This window comes from Tursiops truncatus, chromosome 17 (genome assembly GCF_011762595.2).
Source record: "Tursiops truncatus isolate mTurTru1 chromosome 17, mTurTru1.mat.Y, whole genome shotgun sequence".
In the NCBI taxonomy this organism is placed as follows: Eukaryota; Metazoa; Chordata; class Mammalia; order Artiodactyla; family Delphinidae; genus Tursiops; species Tursiops truncatus.
Genome location: NC_047050.1, coordinates 1748754 through 1768575, shown reverse-complemented (window position 1 = coordinate 1768575; position 19822 = coordinate 1748754). Strand labels below are relative to the sequence as shown.

Genomic DNA, 19822 nt, shown 5'->3' with positions numbered 1-19822 from the left:
TCACATCTCTTATTATTTTTTTTTTTTTTTTTGCGGTACACAGGCCTCTCACTGTTGTGGCCTCTCCCGTTGCGGAGCACAGGCTCCGGACGCGCAGGCTCAGCGGCCATGGCTCACGGGCCCAGCCGCTCTGCGGCATGTGGGATCCTCCCGGACCGGGGCACGAACCCGTGTCCCCTGCATCGGCAGGTGGACTCTCAACCACTGCGCCACCAGGGAAGCCCACATCTCTTCTTTTAATTACTATAAATGAAGTAAATTTATCTATTAAAAGAAGCTGTCTGCCATATTAGTTCACTAAGCAAAACAACACTATGTAACATGTACAAAAACTATGTAAAAAAGTGATTTAGGAAAGTTGTAAATAAAAAGATGAGCAAAGGCAGACATGCCAGCCGGAAGGAATGAGATATCAGAAACGAAATATAAAATACCTGCCTATATCAGAAAAAAGTGGAAAAGGGGGAAAAAGTATCATGTGAGGCTGACAGGCACTTTAGAATAATAAAATGTGTAATCTATCACAAATAACAAATAAGAAAACATCAACATCAATAATGGGAAATAACGGGAACGATGAGAAGAAATAAACTGACGCTTTGATTTACATTTTCTTTCCATGGCAGATCGAGTGGATAAAACCCAAGTAACAACATAGGAGATTGTGTCCTTTCTCCCACTCCAGGAACACGTTTTGCTAGATTTCAGTTGTGTAATCTTCACTTGCATTGCTGCCTGTCACCTACTTCGACATGCAGCCAATAACGGCCCATAACTAATACTCTCAGCGAACTTGTGAAATACTTTGACAAATTGACACAGAATATATAGTAAAAGGAGGTTGCTGTGCAAAGCAAATCCGACACACAGAATTCTTGTGAGTGTGGGAATGCTCAGATGTATCTCTAGGAAGTTCCTGGATCTAGAAGAATAACCTGGAACAGTGTGTGCTCTCACACAGGCAAGCCTGGGTTTGAATTCTGGTATCAGAAGAGACACTGAACAACGAGGTGACCGTCTGAAAATGAGTACCGGCTAAAGGGAGTGTTTGGACTCCACTGCCACAGTGACACTCGGAAGAGGGAAGATAGGAGGCGTCTGTTTTCTAAAAGAAGGTTTAAAAAATAACTAATACACACGTACTCCTATCCCCATCCTAGCTATAAGAATCATATCTAAACATATAAGAACACCCTGGTGACTTTTAACAATTTTATGGCTAATCTGGATGAAAGCAGAAAATATTCTAATCAAAATGCAGTGGCAGAAAGTTGGGAATATCAGCTAATACACTGGAGTGGAGAAGCAGATACAAGTACTTTCTGTCAGACGGAAACAAACCGATGGAATTTAAGACAATTAAATGTGAAAGTATTCACTTACTCTTAAAATGTTCACTACATGAGTAAGGGTGGGGTAATCTATGATGGCAACAGTTCTGAAAAAAATAAGTAGTTGCCTGAAAGATTAATATAAGTAGATGATTTGATGTAAGTGTCAGAAGTGTTGACTTCATTCTCCACCATATTCATTAAATATAATGCTTACAACAAGGGGAGTGACAGACCTCTTGTGATCTACGTGGTTTGTGCTATATTTGAAACAATGAATGCTAAGTAATTTAGATGGATTCACGTTTCTGGGGTCCAGTACTTAGTCATGTCAGTAACTGTAATTCTGCTCAAAATCCTTTACCTCCATGACGTTGGGGTCCCCCCCATCTGCAAGGTGGGGTCAGAGAACTTAACACTTACGTGTGACGTGGGATTAAATAGGATAAGTTAAGAGCTTAGGAATAGACCATGGTTATTGTCATTATTCTGGAATCATAGTTTAACAGGGAAATGGGTCAATTAAAGTATGCTCCGAAAAGTTCAACAAAAATGTTGAAGATTCTGGAAAGCAAGTGGCAAATTAAACAGCTAAAGAAACTGAGTATGTTTAGGTCATAGGAGAAAAGACCTAGAGGAAGAAATATGTCTTTGATTATATGAAAGTCTCCACATGGAAGAGAGAGAAACCTTCGTGTCCTCCAGAGGACACCATGGTGTCACTGAGTAGACAGTGCCTGGAATATGACTTCCTGTCATTTTAAGGAAACTTTTAAATAATGCACTTTGTGAATAGAAAGGGCTAACTTACAAATAAAGGGAGTTAGGTGTGAAATAAGTCTCGTTAGCTAGAAATAGAGGATCAGGTTACACAACACAGAAGGTCTTCCTCAGGACTAGAATCCGATAGCTCAATAAAGTGGCATCAATACTGCTTCGGACGACTTAAACTCAAAACTATTAAACTGGGCTTTCCTGGTGGTGCAGTGGTTGAGAATCTGCCTGCTAATGCAGGGGACACGGGTTCGAGCCCTGGTCTGGGAGGATCCCACATGCTGCGGAGCAACTAGGCCCGTGAGCCACAACTACTGAGCCTGCGTGTCTGGAGCCTGTGCTCCGCAACAAGAGAGGCCGCGATAGCGAGAGGCCCGCACACCGCGATGAAGAGTGGCCCCCGCTTGCCACAACTAGAGAAAGCCCTCGCACAGAAACGAAGACCCAACACAGCAAAAATAAAATAAATAAATAATAAACTCCTACCCCCAACATCTTCTTAAAAAAAACCAAAAAATGATTAAACTTTCTAAGAATAAGTACTACCATGATAACTCTCCTAACTGGCCTTCACCTCATTCTCTGAGAGAATTTCAAGTATCACATTCCCTCTCCCAGACTTAAAATGACCTCCAGGGCCATTTTGCTCATCCTAGAGAAGCTGACCAGTTGATATGTAGCCAGAGTGACCCTGAGAAGAAACAGAAATTCTTGATACATGAGCAGATGAAACATTCCTTTAGAGCTGCAAAACAGAGTTATCAAGGCTACTTGCTATTATTGGCGAAGAGAAGTGGTTTCCTGCCAGAGGTGAGGAACTCGATCATCACACAAAAGGAGAGAAAATACATCGATTCTAGTGTGAGGCACTGAAATTCAAATGGCAACAGCTTCCACGCTAACGTGGCTGCAGGGCGATACTTTTATAACAAATGTTGAGGACAGTTCGGTGAGATATAACCATATATATATATACTTATAACCATGAACATCATTACTGACTCAGTATTTCTACTGTTAGCAATTTTCTAAGGAAATTATCAGAAATTCATATGAACAAGCACACACAAGGCTATTTATTGAATCAATGTTTGGGAGGGTGAAATAGAAAAATTAATTTATATTAATAGAAGATTGCACCTACATACTTTGATAGAACCACTGAAAATGAGATTTTTGAAAGAATATAGGAAAAGCTCACAATAAGGCAATTGCCTATAATTTTTAAAGTTATGAGAAAAATAAAATCTCAAGTAAATATTACATAATGTATGATATATACACAAAATGCATATTAATTTTTTAAACACGATAAGATCTGTATGTTGAGATTATAAGACCCATATTTCTTCTTTCTCTTTTGAAGTATTTTTAAATTTCTCATAGTGAAAACATTTATTTTTAAATAATTACATAAAAATTATTTTAAGTATTTCTTTTCATAGAGAGAAAAATTGTGAAAAGCTGGTATATATTTTTATGTTAAAATGATGTGGGGCTTCCCTGGTGGCGTAGTGGTTGGGAGTCCGCCTGCCGATGCAGGGGACGCGGGTTCGTGCCCCGGTCCGGGAAGATCCCACATGCCGCGGAGCGGCTGGGCCCGTGAGCCATGGCCGCTGAGCCTGCGCGTCCGGAGCCTGTGCTCCACAGTGGGAGAGGCCACAACAGTGAGAGGCCCGCGAACCAAAAAAAAAAAAAGAAAAATGATGTGAAGAATGGCAGCTTGTGAAAATTCTTAAAGTGTTTGCGTGGAGCAGGAGGGGTAAATCCAGGACACTTACAAAGGAAACTGCATTTCTTGATTACTATATTGAATATTTTCTTTTATATTCTGTAACTTCATGCTTATGAGATACTCAGATGTTTTAATACAATTAAATTGTATCTAAAGAGGAAATAAGTTATTGGAAGCCTAAAATAATTGTAATTTAATTTTTATTAAAGTTCAGATAGGATTCCATGCTACAAGTTTGAGGATTCAAAAGCATTTTGGGGAATGCAGAGCATTGGGTTAACAAATAACTTTTATCAATGAGATGAAAGTGAATACTTACATATAAGTTATCAAAAATTTTGACTTAAATTTGTACTTATTCTCTATTAGTTCTATTTACTACTAACAACAAAAACCTTGACATGTTTGGTTTAATAATTCTAAGGATTATTGAATTGTAAACCTTGGATTATAAATGTTGTTACAGGACACTGTATTTTCGGGGACTTAAAGTATATTGTAGGAACAGTATGTGTTTACTTAAAGTCGTATGTGAAGCTTGCCAGTTATTGTCTTGTTAAAACTAACTCACTGACTAGAACCTCACTGCCTTATTTTATGGCACCAAAGAGATATAAATTACACTGAAGTTGCTCTTAAACTTATGATTATAGGTTATGAAATGCATTCTCTAACAAATATTAAAATTTATACTTTTTTTAATTCCAGTGAAAACAACCTAACCTTACATTTTAAAGAACATTTAGAGAACAGAAAAACAACAGAGAAGCCAACAAAGCCTACAGTTGGTTCTTCCAAAAGATCGACATAATTGACAAGTACGTGCTATAGTGCTGAAGCGAAAAGAGAGAAGATCAAATAAGTTAATCAGAAATGAAACGGGGCTGTTACTACCGATTTGACAGAAATAAGAAGTGTTGTAACAGAGTGCCATAAATAATTGTAGGCGGGTACACTGGATAACGTAGGTTAAATGGGAGAATCCCTAGAAACACACAAACTGCCAACACTGGATCGTGAAGAAACAGAAAATCTGAAGAGACGTGTAAATAGTAAGGAGACTGAATCAGGAATCAAAACCTCCCCAAAGAGACAAGTTCAAGACAAGATGGCTTCACTGGTGAATCCTACGTAAGATTTAAAAAACATGAGCACCAATCTCTCTCGAATTCTCCCAAAAAATTGCAGAGGAGGGAATACCTCCATTCTATGACGATAGCATTATTCCTATATGAAAGCCAGATAAAGAACCTATAAAAAAAAGAAAACTAAATGCTGATACTTTGATGAATTACAGATGTAAAAATCCTCAACAGACTACTAGCAAACAGAATTCAGCATCGCATCAGACCTACCTGTGAGGCTGCTTCCTGCTACCTCCGTGAAAACCGTAGTGATTTTTTTCCACCTTTTCATTCACATGTTTAACACTTGATATCTAGTTAAAAGTCTGTACATTAAATCCTCTCTGTTCAAATAACTGGAGTGGCTTCTGCCTCTTGATTGAACTCTAAATGATGCTTTCTTGTAAAGACTTTGCTGTTATTCAGAGTGAATGGAAGCTATTGGTGAGTTCTTGTGAAAGGAGGATTTCTCATCTCTCTACCCGCAGTGCGTAATCTGACATACATCAGAAACCGCTTTTCAAGTCCCTATAAAAGGTTTAGCAGAAGAGCTTCTCCACATGGAAACCCGAAGAGGTTTTAATTGAACTGCCTTAAATCGTCAAAAAAAAAAGCTAACAAGGGTTTATTTCTGTTTTCCTTCTTCCAGCCACAGCTACATCTATTCCAGATCCCCTTTCCTTCTAATGTATTATCATAGAATATTGAATATTTATTAACTTCTAAATATACTACATCATTTTATCTAGAGGAAAACTTCTCCCCAACATCTCTATTTATCTTTAAACATTACATTACCATAATCCTTTAAGCTTTTTATTAAGTACTAATTTTTTGTTATATTTTGCATATGCTTTGAAACATGTACTGCATTTATTGTTTTGCTCATGGAACAAAATATACTATTATACAGCGTGTAAGAAATACAAATCATTTTCATTTAAAAAAACCTTAGTTTCTGTCATTACAACAAATCCATATTAAGCATGTGCATTTTATTTATTCTCCTAAATCTGCCTGTTGTTTAAACTGTGATTAAAATTAACTCATGCCTCAGTAGGTAGGATCATGTAATTAAAATGCGAATTTCAGTATAGGTCATTGCTCATTGCATAGTGAAAAATAACTACATGTGTTGTCATGACATTCTACTATATGTCAATTTGTTAGAATATACTTTGAGGCTGGCTTGACAAACTAACTCTCCCTCTAGATTTATAACTCATTTTTGAGGATGAAATCAAAGTTAATGAACCAGAAAAGTCTCCACATTTGGTGAAAAAACATTTTCTTGATTCCTTGCTATGCAAATGGCGTGAGAATTGTAGGCATTCTAATCTAGAGAGAATGGATCTCCTTCAAATTCAATAACATCAAGTGCTGCTTTTCTGTAGTATTTCAGAACTATATTGGCATTTTTTCAAAATATAATTAAGACAAAATTTACTTAAAACTGTAAGAATTGCTATGTAACAAAAAATCATCTAGATTTTCTTATTTTTGTGTAATAAGTTATATGTAACGTGATTATTTTTGTCTTATTTTAAAATTATTTTTAGAACTTAAAAGAAAATTTTAATTTTATTTTTGGCTGCATTGGGTCTTCATTGCTGTGTGTGGGCTTTCTCTAGTTGTGGTGAGCGGGGGCTACTCTTTGTTGCAGTGCGTGGGCTTCTCATTGTGGTGGCTTCTCTTGTTGAGGAGCACGGGCTCTAGGCACACGGGCTTCAGTAGTTGTGGCACGTGGGCTCAGTAATTGTGGCTCGCGAGCTCTAGAGTGCAGGCTCAGTAGTTGTGGCGCACAGGCTTAGTTGCTCTGTGGCATGTGGGATCTTCCTAGAACAGGGCTCGAACCCGTGTCCCCTGCATCGGCAGGCGGTTTCTTAACCACTGTGCCACCAGGGAAGTCCTTCAAGTTTTTAATGTTAATAAATAATATCTACTTTTAAGTTAATAAATAATATCTATACAAATGTTCATTAAAAATAAGTCAAACATACAGAATATGTAAAATAAAACATGAAAATTGGATCTTCACTCTCCTCTAGATCTTCACCCTTCTCTGGAGACATTCGGGGGTAACCATCTCGTAGAAATCATCCTAAACCTTTAAAAGAAATGTTTGCACATAGGCCTAAAAAAGCCCCAACAGATGGATTCATCGTGTGGGTGAGTGTTTTTTTTTTGAACCTTAATTTCTGTACATGTAGACCTATTTGAGTATAGTGGTATTATAATCTACAGAGTGACTGTAACAAATTTATGTAATCATTTCTATATTGGTGGGACAATTGTCTTTATCTTTCTATTACATGTAAATTTTTTTCTGCTAACATCCTTTAAAAAAGAACGTTGAGCCCAATGAAATGTGCAATTTAAATTTTGGTACTTAATATAAAACTGCCCTCCAAAAATTTTGTAACCATTCATACTCTCACCAAGAGTATTATATGAGAATGTCTGAAGATTTAAATGTATTAAAGGTTTTTATAAACATTAATACATCAATTAAATCTAATTGATGATATCTGTGCTTCACAAAATATCTGTGTTCACCAATTCATTAAGATATGGAGAATATAGCTAAAATTTAGCTTTGTACATTTTCTGTCTTCTTATGTATTTGCCTGACCATAATGAAATCATAAGCAATTGAATTCATACTATTCCATTTGCATTTTCAAATACATATTGCAATTTATCAATGTCCTCTACAAGGGATACATTCTCGGTAATGAATGCAAGAGCTCAGGGAAGTTATTCTTTTCTTTTGTTGCAAGAGACTCCTTTCGTCTGTTCTAAATCTCAAAATCAAGGCAACATAAACTCAGGACATCGTGAGCCGTCCACACTGCCCTGCAGTTCTGCCCTCACCACAGGCTTAGCTTCAGCCAAGCCTTTCTTAACGCTTCCAGACTCAGAAAGCACACATTGGAATCACGCTAGGCCGACACCTTGAGAGTGGCCTGAGACTTTGCAATGGTTCTCTCATTACCAGCGAACACCCACCCTAGACTCATCCTGCACCTGAATTTTGATGAAGACATGGCTCCCGTTTCCCCGGTTTTGGAACAGGCCCCTTCCCTGTATTAAATGCTCAAGAGCAGCCTCGGAAGCCTGAGCAATCCTGCCAGTGTTTTCTTCCTCTGCACTAGGCTTTCCGACATCACGCTGACTGTTGTTTCAACCTCTCCAGAAAGTGAGTTCTGAGCCTACGTCACTTGCATTTATGAGCCACATCTGATCCAAGTTACCCGCATCTCCGTATGCAACTGAGACCCTCACGGGGGCCTGGAGTCACTGACCATGACTCACTGCTCTGATGCCCTCCTGGACACCCTTGTAGAGAAGGTTAGGAGTCTTGGCTTCGTGCTCAGTTAACACAGAGGACGAGTCATATTCATACAACGAGGCGCAGACAACAGATCCCATTCAATGTCACAGACATCCTCACAGACGGTGTGGTGGGCAGTGTCACTGTGTGTCCAACTTAGGTTTACAGACAGACGCTTTACCAGGTTCTTGCGCATCTTCTTGAGGTGCTGTATTCTTGCACAATAACGTGTATGCTTCACCCTTTATTAAAGATAGCGGCTACTTATTCCCTGCTCTTCACTTTGCCATTGGCACCTAATGAACTTTCGTGGAGAGTCTTCTAGACAGGTGCCAGGTGAGGCAGCTCACCCTCTTGATGGCGGGTCACTATCGCACTGACGGGACGTGCAGGCTGCTTCGGGTCGCTCGGGGGCGTGGCTCTGGTTGTCCTCATCAGGCTCCGGGGCTGGCGTGGTTCCTTATCTCATGACGTATGGAAACGCTTAGCCACCGTCTCTCTTCACACGCCGCCTCTCACACGTTTCCAGTCTTTCTGCAGAACGTCCCTTTTTTGGAGCTTCTCATTCTAAACTTCAACCCTTACATTATCTTTCATAGTTTCACCCCTTTCTGTATGTGCTGCATTCTGATGATACTCTCAGATGTGCTATTTCCAATTACATATTTTATCTTCATTTGTATCTGTGCTATTATTCAATTGGTTAATTGATTATAATGTCAAATATACTCATATTTTGTTCATTTTTGAACTTCTGTGGGGTTCTTTTGCAAATCCACATTTTTGGACACCATCTCCTGTTCTGGACTTACAGTTTCCACTCCCTTATTTTTTAAAAAAACACAACACATGATAAGTAAAAATAGTTGTGGACTGTTCTTTAATGTCCACACTATACTTTCCCTTCTAATGGTTTATTTGCTCATATGGTTTATACGTCTGATTAAAATCTCTTCTTCGTGAGGTGGTCTTACTGAGAGTCTCATGCCCCCTGGAATGGGAGGGTGTCCCTGAAGAGCTCGTCCCCAGCACTGGCCCCTGCTGCGCACAGTGACTTTTTCCAGTTCCAGATCCCTTTGTGTTTTGCTTTTATTTTAATTTCTCTGGTTGGGGTACATGTATCACACGGGCGGCACAAAATCAAAACCAAATCCCATAGGAAGCAGGAGAGTTCTGTTCTAATGTATCTTGGATGATGTCTTTTTGGTTTTGTTTGAGACCTAGAGTATCACAGATATGAGGGGACTTAAATACTTTAACATTATGTCTGAGTTATTTAATAAAAAGCGTATGTATAAACATACATATTTATATCAAATCTGAGCTTCAGAGAACACTACATGAAAATTAAGTTAGGAAGAAGTTTGAGATGAAAGCAACTAGTCCAAGGTAAGAGTCCTGTCTGAATGCTGAATCTGGATGAGAAATGAGATTATGTATGATTTTCATTTTTATTCCTTAACGCGGCTCAAATTTTAAGTAGAGGATGTACCCTGATCTCCTAATGCATCGCTCTCACACTACGCAGGTGAGTTTTTCCTGTTATGCATATACATGAATGTTGAACTATAAACTAATCCTATTTCCTCAAAGACTTCATTAACGTGGTGGAAGGTAGTGAGGGAAAAATCTATTAACTCCCGCTTTCAGTTATTAAAGTGCCAAGAAGAATTCACTATAATTTCATAATTGTGAGATACTAAGATATATGAAATAAAATTTCACTATAATAATAATAACATTAAAAGGCTAGCAAATAAAAACCCATAAATGCTTATGCTTATCTGTGTTTATTATGTATGAGTTAGAATATTAAACAGGTTTTATTATGATTTGTTCTATATGCAAGCTTTTTCAGATTCTTATGACTTCGCTCCGTGTTATTCAAAACCTAGATACATGCAGAGGTGGCGAGGACTGTCCCAAGTCACTGAAGGGCGTGTGTAGGAAGTGTTCCATGTCGTTGCCATCATAAATAAAGCATAGCTCTGGCGTAGTCAGGGTTATGAAATATTCACAGTAATTAAATTACACTAAATATTAATACTTCAGGCTTCCCTGGTGGCGCAGTGGTTGAGAGTCTGCCTGCCGATGCAGGGGACGTGGGTTCGTGCCCCGGTCCGGGAAGATCCCACATGCCGCAGAGCGGCTGGGCCCGTGAGCCATGGCCGCTGAGCCTGCGCGTCCAGAGCCTGTGCTCCGCAACGGGAGAGGCCACAACAGTGAGAGGCCCGCGAACCGCAAAAAACAAAACAAAACAAAAAACACTTCACATGTTTAGGGTCTAAAGGGCAAGGGAAGTGATAACACAAACATTAGAGTCATTTTTAAGGAAATATTCTTCATTCATATTTTTGACAAGGATTCCCCAAATGAGTAGGTCTACATTTTCATAGATCTGTGACTATGAAACGACCCTGTCTAGTCCTGGGCCTGGCACTCTTCCCTCACGGCTGAGGCTTCTATTTGAATAACTTATCCTTAATGACTTTTCCCCTCTGCTTTAGCCCTGCGAAACTGTTAAACTGTTTTTCCCAGATGTCACCTGTGCACTCCCAGCCTCAGAATCACCTGGGACGGGATGGGAGCAACAAAGCCAGTTTCCCAGGCATCATCCCGGAGCTAGTGCATCAGATGCTCTGGGCTGGAGCCTGGTCTCTGTGCTATGAACAAGGCCCCAAACACACCCATACTGCTGTGTGTCTACCCAGAGCCCCGGCTGGCTCAGATGCGGGGCCCGAGGAGGCGTGCCGGGTACCCGGGGCCACACCAAGGGGAAGACAGGTCAGAGCTGTAGGCGCAGTGCGCTCTCCAAGGCTCTGATCACTCCTAGCTCGGTCACATGTGGCTCTGCGGGCAGCCTGGGTGTCGTTAATGATACAACTTATACCAGACCATAAATTCTCTACTGCAAAGAACACACTTAAACACTTAATACACTAATGCAAATAATGGCATATATTAAGAAATTTACATGTTATCATTTACTTTTCAAAAATAAACATGTGAGATAGTTAGACTTACACAAATGCTACAGATGAGGGAGCTGAGGCTTAGATAAGAAAAGCAACCTGTTTTGACAAGCTGAAGATTATTTTTAAAATTTTACCATGGAAATTAACTTGCGCCGGGTGTACCATCTATGAATCAATATCGCAGGTGTTTAGATTTTGATCAGCGGTTGCAAACTGAGGTTGATGTCAAGTGTCAGACGTCTGTGTCCAGCCATGGGTTCCCTGCCACTGTCACACGTGCCAGACAGGGTGACTCTGAGTCCACAAGCTGAACCTGCGCTTCCTTTTCTTATTCTGATTAATGCTTATATTATGTTTACGGAAGCAATGAAAGTTAAGTTTAGCAAAATAAAATTGTAAGTGGAACCAGTTATTTTTATAATCAATTATTTTATTCTAACATCAATTATTAGTCCAATAAGTCAACTAAATTCTTAGCTTGGTTAATCGGACATTATTTTCATTCCACACATTAATTTAGCCTCATGTTCAACACCATCAGCCAATTTTGAAAATTCCCTTTAACTTTTAGGTCAACTAAACATAGGTCTCCCAAATGTTTAGGATACAGTAAAACTGTCTTATGTAAACAGCTGTCAAAGTTCTTCAGCACTGCGTTCAGATAAATACAATTGTTTTGTCAAAATAGTTTTGACTTAATTCACTTAGCTCAAAAGCTTTTCTTATTAGTATGATTAGAAAAACCAGGTATATTATATAATATGAAAGAAATCTAATAAATTATGTATTTTCCTGAAGATGGCAAATGACAGTACCAATTATTTCCACATAAAAGTAAATGCAATCAAGATTATCTTCTATTAACGTAATAGATAAAATGAAAGAAACCTACGACTCGGCTTTGCGAGTGTTTCTCCATCTTACCTGCTGGTTTACAGGGAAGTTTCTGTTGATTTTTCTAATCTGTAATAATAAATAAACAATAAAAGTGAGAACACGAGATCTCCCAAATTTTATGAGAATCTATTTTTAGTGAGTTTATGTAAACTGATACTTACGTTGACTTACTAAAATTATTGCATATCTAACACGAATTACGAACTTTTTTTGTATTTTGACTATCAAAATTATCCCAAATTTCATATAGAAACATTTTGGAAAGATTTCCATCTAACAATTTTCTCTTTATAAGAAATGAAAAGCCTATGTTTCCATAAAATGTTAAGTGAGAATCTGCTGAGAATAAGGAGTACCTTTGCCGCGCGGCACGTGGGATCTTAGTTCCCCAACCAGGGATCGAACCTGTGCCCCCTGCAGTGGAAGCACAGAGTCTCAACCACTGGACCGCCAGGGAAGGCCCTAGAGTAACTTTTTATAATTTATTTTTTCACTTTGAAATCATATTATACTCGATCTGTTTTAACACTTAAGAGAACAGAAGAAATGGAATATTCAAACACTAAAGGATAATGTACACGTACCGAAATAGTTTTAGTCAGGACCTCAAATAAAATAAACATTTACTTTAAGACAATTTATTGGCACGACATAAGAATTTAAAATAAGTCTTCAGAGAAAGAGTTTCCTCTGTATTAAGTCATGTAAACAAACTTTAAAAGCCAAATGAAAATGAGTATCAGATTTAGACAAATGACCTTATAATACAAAAAAATCTTTGTTCAACAGAATTTTTACTAATTAAAAACAATTATTTTTCATTGGTTTTCTAGAGAAGCTTAAATGATGCTCCCTGTGTGATACTCTTACATCAGACTAAACACAGACTGTTTTCACTTAGAATATGTTTTGTTGAATTATTTTGGTTTTCCTTTCTTAGTTTTATTTCCCTTTGTCTTACTGATAAACGTGAATTAAGAGGAAATTTGATGAACGTGAGGCACAAAGTTGGAGGCACAAATGGCTGATATACGAGATCAGACTTACTGGCAGAATATATGTCACTTAAAATGTGAAAGAAAATAAAATTTGAGCATAGGTGTGTGATCTCTGCAGGGTCATGCACAAATATCATATCCTTCTAACATCGCTACAATCATTTCCAAGTAGTTTTCGCTCTGGTGAGGAATCAGTGCAGGAACTCTCTAGAACTATCGGTGCCTTCAGCTAAAATCAGGATAGTCTGGAGATGGGCAGAGAAGAGCAGACCCCTAAGCATGTTTCACTACCAGTCAAAAAATTCATATTGAATACATCATGGAACTATGCTTTTTACTAGTTTTTAAGGATTGCTGTAAAATCCTATCAGCATTTTATGTGGACCACTGTCTTAGAGTGAGTACTATCTAGCTGTGTATGTTTTAGCTCCCCTAACATGTAATTTTAGTTCTATGAAGGACATAACATGTATGACTGAAGGTAAATAAACGACACTTCTTGGCACAGTATTTACTTAAAATGACATTCAATGAAAACTGGTTTTCACGATCAAGCCTCTGCCATCAAATTTGCTTGAATGGGCTCCTCCAGGTTAGTTCAAGAAAATAACACACAGTGCTCCGATTTCTATTTTTTTCTGAATCATACTGGAACATCTCCTTCTAAATAGAAAATCACAGTACCTAAATGAACTAGACAAGTATTTTCTGATTTATAGCACAAACACACGTGCACATACCACATTGGTAACATACAGCTCTAGGTTTTTAGGGTGGGAACAATGTGGCTAATCTGGGTTCATAGAGTCCAACCAGAGAATATGTTGAACAATTTAAAATTGAGATTAAAAACGGTAACCTGAACAAAATTCTTCATTAAAATGGGTGAAAGGATCAAAAGAAAACAAATGAATTCTTTTAAGTTACCACGGTGTGAGCAAGAAAGAAAGAAAGTTGAGGTTTCTTTACAACCCTTGCTTAGAGGTAGCAAGGTAGAGATGTCAAGCGGTGCACCGCTAAAAATGGTCTTTTTCTGATTTTTCCCTTCTATCACTTAGCATTATCTAATACTGTTTATTTTATTTTAACTTATTTTTGTATTATGATTCCCCAGAAAACAAGAGCACGAGGTCACAGATTTCTGTCTGTTTCATTAAATACATCACTTCTAGCACCTAGACGTCGGCCTGGGTCTTAGTAGGGGCAAAATCAATATTTGTTGAACAAGTGAAGAGAAAGAATATCTCAGAACAGAGTCAAACTCTTGTATTTGACCTCTAGCTTAGTCTTGAATGCAAGTTACTTCTAAAAAAAAAAATCTAAATTCCTAGCTTTGAATGTCTATAGTAATTGTAATGGCTTCGATACCTAGAGTTTATACCATAATGGGAAGGAAAAGAATGCTGATGATTTAAAAGCAAGTTCTCACCTCAGAGGAAGACTAGTTCCTCGGTGGATACAAAAATACAGAGGGGGAGGGGGGCGAGGGATCTGGGCTCCTGCAACTTGTCGCCTTAGGTCAAGTCTTGAGGGACTGGACACAGAAAAACACAGTCTGGGGGTCCCAGTGGAGAGAGCTCTGGACTCTTCCCCCGGTGCTCATGGAATCCCCATGTCAAGGGTGGTTTCCAAATGACGGGAGAGCTTAAGGCAGAGGATGTGTTTCCATCTGCAGGAGAGGCTCCGAGATGTCTCCTGCCTGCGAGGCTGGTGAGAAAATCCCAGCAACGCTGGAGGACTAGACGCAGCTTCCTGAGCTGTGAGCTGGAGACGCCAGTGGGACCACACACGTCAGAGCATCAGAGACCACGGTGACGCTTGGCCACCCGGGAGGAACGTCTCCGCAGGGAGTTTACGGGGATGTGGTCTCCGCAGGGTGAGGGGGGGCGGGGTCCCCTCTGTACAGAACTCGGGGTATAGCCTGGCTCTGGCTTGGCTCTCACCAACCCCCCACCCCCTGCCCACCTGCTGGCTCCCTCTCTCCCACCCTCCCTCTCTCCCTCTGTCTCCCTTGCACTTTTTCACCTGGCAAGAGTCTTCTTTCTTTTTTTGTATGTTTACCTGAGGTGCACAGAGGACTGCATAACCAAGAACCAGGTCTGCCACGAAAACCCAAGCAGAAGTGGCCGGTGACCTTCTCTTGGGCCCTGTGTGTGGGTCCAGCTGTGTTTGCCCTGCCCTTGCTGCAGAACCCTTGACTGCAGAAGGTCTTTTCCACCTCATCTCCCCTCTGCTCACGTGGCCGACCAGCACTGTCAGTCACAGCCGGCTGTCCTGTGGGGTGTGTCCTGTGCTGGCCCCACCTCCTCTGAAGCCCCGCCCTGAATCACAGTGGTGGGGGGGAGGGGGGCCTCTGTTCCTTCTGCTGCCACTCTTGCCTGGGGCCCCTGGGATGCCCGCCTTTCTGACCCGGAAATCTACAACTGGCTCAGAGATCCTGATTATTCTTAACTAGCATCTGATTTAGTCCTCTTTCTTAGTATCATCTCAGAGCTTTGTAATTGATTGAAAGAACCCCATTTATACACTTTGCTAATGATTTCCACGTGAGTAAAATCAACAGAAATGCAAAAATAATGGCAATCATTAAATTAATACATATTTTGGACTAAAGGGAACAGTTGGACTAAAGGGAACAGTACTAAGACCTGACATATTCTTGCTATGCCAAAATATAACACAGTGTTCTACTTGTATCAGAAATTCAATTCTGGAAATTTAATTGTTATGACAAATCTCAGTATGTAAATTTGACATTTACTTTAACTTTCAGAGACAGTGAGAACTAAACACAAAGACATATTTGTGAACCAGACATGATTTATAGAAACCCATCTATGGGATGGCTATGCTAAGAAGAAAAATAATTTAATCTTACAAAGATATGCAAAATCTTTTCTAAAAATGTAATCCCAAAGTAATAAAAATAATGGTAAAGTAAATGTAATAAGTAAAAGAAAAAATAATGCTTTTTTACATCATATAGAATCAGCATTTTTATCAAATTAACAAATACCATGGTTAAAAATTAAACATATAAAATCCATTTAACAAGAGACTATGAGAATTACCCTTATCATTAATGTGTAACAGTGACATTAAAAATTATAGTCAAGATAATATGTAAAAATAGAATGTAAAAGTATTAGAAAGAACAGCTTTGCATGGCATTAATGGAAGATAGTCTACTTTATAAATACCCAAGACAATTAGATTAAAAATGACTTAGTGATTTCAAGGTGTCTGAATATGAAATACGTTTATCCAAATCAACAATCTTCCTAAATGTGAAAAAAAAAGAGAAATAAAACAAAATGCTTTTTAATCAACCTAATAAAAATAAAATTCATAACAATCAACCTAATATGAAATTATAGATCCATTGCTGAATGTCAACTTTCTTCCAAATTAAAATATTATTTGGTGGTGCTATTCTAAGTGCAACCATTTTTAGACCTTTATGGGCCCATCAAGAATAAAAGGTCAAATACACCCAAAGGTGTTTAAGGTTAATCTCAGGGGGCTATTTGAATGCATTACAGAATTACAATCATTAAAACAGGGTTTTACCCTGCCAAACTAATTGTGACAATGACTTCTGATAGAAACTTAAACATTGAATCTAAAATATATATTACTGAGTTAATGATAAAGATTGTATTTTAAATTTGAATAGAGAAGAAAGCTGGAAGAGGTGGTTAATTACTTGAAAACGATGTATCACCCACAAACTCCCAGTGCAACTCATACTTAACGCACACGTATTTAAGACGGGATGGGGTGGCCTGAGGCACCTCAACCATCCTACTGAGGGCCACGGAAATGGAAAGATAAACCTAGTGAAAGCACTTTGTTTAAAGACTTCTGAGAGCTCCCGCTGTAACTAGGGGGAGCGTGGCTTCGATTCCGGAGATGAGATGACGAGCTGACAGCTCAGGGCCACTAGGCAGGCTCGGGGACAGACGCCCAGACGGAGAGCATGTGGACAGAGGAGCAGAGCATGTATCTTCTCCTGGGTTTACAGGGGCAACACGCGAGATCTGTGAGGCTTCAAATGCAACACTGCTTTTCACCTCAAGACAGTTGCTGGAGTCTGAATCTGAACAGGACAAAAGGCTAAAAAAATTAATCTGAGAACCTCTGAACACAGACCAGAGTTTTGTAAATCTGTGCTGAGAGAGAAGCCAGGAGAAGTCAGAGCCCGGGCGTAGATGTGTTCGGGAATAGACATGCTCTCAGCCCGCAGGCTTGGGGCGGGCGGGGAGGGTGGGCTGCACCTTTGGGGCAGAGGAAACAGAAGCAGAGCCTTACAGAAAGTTCAGCCCCGCCTGATTTAGCTGGATTAAGACATCAATCTTAGTTTATGAGACTACAGAACGTGTAGAGTCTTTGATTCTTTTCCTAGACACCTATATTAAGATACAATAAGCAATCTTTTACAAATTAATAGGCCAGAAAATTCGTACGGCGCTATTACATTAATGATATATTTTAAATGATGTGTATGTCAAATAATAATCCATTCATTATTTATGATTTAAACAAATAGCAAAATACCTATTAGTCCATTCAATGTAGCTAGGAAAATGTCCATGATTAAATGTTAGCTCGACAAAGGATAATATACCATCTACACAAGAGGATGGTAATTTTATTTTATATATGTCAACAAAAGCACACATTTTAATGTACATGTAACATACACACTAATAAGAACACTAGCAATAAATATACCATTATTATTGTAATAAATTTTCATTTTTATTCTCTTCTGAACTTTAATAAATACCTAAAGTCTAAAATTATTATGAAAGCACATATTTTAAGATATATTTTTACCAACTCTGTTACGTCAAATGGCAAATAGGGTTTAGTGTTTGATTTTCTAGGAAACAACATGCCCAGTAGATATAAAAATGAAGTAATATAGATATACTCTTGCAGGAAGAGAAGTTTGAATAATTTTTTAAGGGAAAGAACACATTAAAAACCCAGCGTGAGAAGAATCTTCACATTTGGATGAAATGGAATAGAAAAGACAGTTCTTTTTCAAGCTCTTACAATTTATTACTGAGAAGAATACTTTTGGCATACCATCTACGTACTTTTGTAGATGTTAAATAATATTAAGAAAAAGAGGTATGTTGTTTTATCAAACATTTTCACCATTTATTTTGCCTTCCTACTTTATTCTATTACATTAGTGATTTTTTTTTCTTATGGGAATCTTTGGTATTAATGAAGTCTTATTTAAAGAAACAAATATTTTAAAACTCTATTATATGCAATAGTATATTCTTATATTATTGAAAGGTTAATTTAAATCCAGTAGCTTTTTCATTAGAGAATTTTCATTAGAACTTAAATTTAAAATTAAATTTAAAATTTGCGACTCCCCTTAAAAAAATTGAAGGTCACGTATAAAGGCATTGAATACTCACAAGTGTTTTTCAGATTATACTTCTTACACTCAAACAGAAAATAAAATGATGATTCTACTACTTTATAATTTACCCAACATCAAAAGTGAACATCTGCTTAAATATTATGAACTGTGTTTTTTTTTTTTTTTTAATTGCGGTACGCGGGCCTCTCACTGCTGTGGCCTCTCCCGTCGCGGAGCACAGGCTCCGGACGCGCAGGCTCAGCGGCCATGGCTCACGGGCCCAGCCGCTCCGTGGCATGCGGGATCTTCCCGGACCGGGGCACGACCCCGTGTCCCCTGCATCAGCAGGCGGACTCTCAACCACTGTGCCACCAGGGAAGCCCTATGAACTGTATTTTAAGGAATAATATTCACTTTAAATGCTGGGGGGAATGATAATATGTGTCCCTCTTTTTCTTTGAAAACCTTTAATTGAATGTTAATGATGGAAACCCCTTAAAGGAAGTCTAGTTGTTGCAGGTCTGTTAAACTGAGAATAATTACACAACTGGTTTTAATAAAGATCTGTTTTGATTTAATTTATTAAAAATAAAATTTGGAGTAATAGAAGCATCCATTTGTTTTAAATATCACTCTTATTTTTTAATTCCTTAATTTTGTATACTCAATTTTAGCATCACCAGTTGTATCCAGAAACCAAAGCGGTAATGTTGTCTTTTGACATTCTCTTTAGACAAAAAGAAAAATACATAGGATATTCAAATATTCTTTTAAAATGTTTTCCTCTTCCTACATTAAACGTCTTTAGGGATTATTTTCCAATTAAATGTTTAAAGATAAGTGACGAGGGGCTTCCCTGGTGGCACAGTGGTTGAGAGTCCGCCTGCCGATGCAGGGGACACGGGTTCGTGCCCCGGTCCGGGAAGATCCCACGTGCCGCGGAGCGGCTGGGCCCGTGAGCCATGGCCGCTGAGCCTGCGCGTCCGGAGCCTGTGCTCCGCAACGGGAGAGGCCACAACAGTGGGAGGCCCGAGTACCGCAAAAACAAACAAAACAAAAGAAAACAAAAAATGATAAGCGACGAGCTTACATTTAAAAAATTGTATCCTAATTCTATTACTTTCACTTTTTCAACCTCACGTACACGTCAGTTTTGATGAGTGATGTGCTCTCAGGATGGGTGCTGCAGGACCCTGCTCACAAGGTATATTTTCCCATGAAAATTAATTTTGAAGATTTATCCAAGGAAATAATTCTTCTGGAAACAA

General features: G+C 38.7%; 1 protein-coding gene across 2 annotated transcripts in view; it reads right to left on the bottom strand.

Annotated features, from left to right (window-relative positions):
• Positions 1–19822, bottom strand: part of SNTG1 (syntrophin gamma 1) — a 199812-nt gene that overhangs the window by 80970 nt on the left and 99020 nt on the right. For both annotated transcript variants that reach the window (XM_019925443.3, XM_033842929.2), the window contains exon 11: positions 12198–12236. In XM_019925443.3, coding sequence (XP_019781002.1) covers positions 12198–12236 — 39 coding nt within the window. The remainder of the gene's footprint in view (positions 1–12197; positions 12237–19822) is intronic.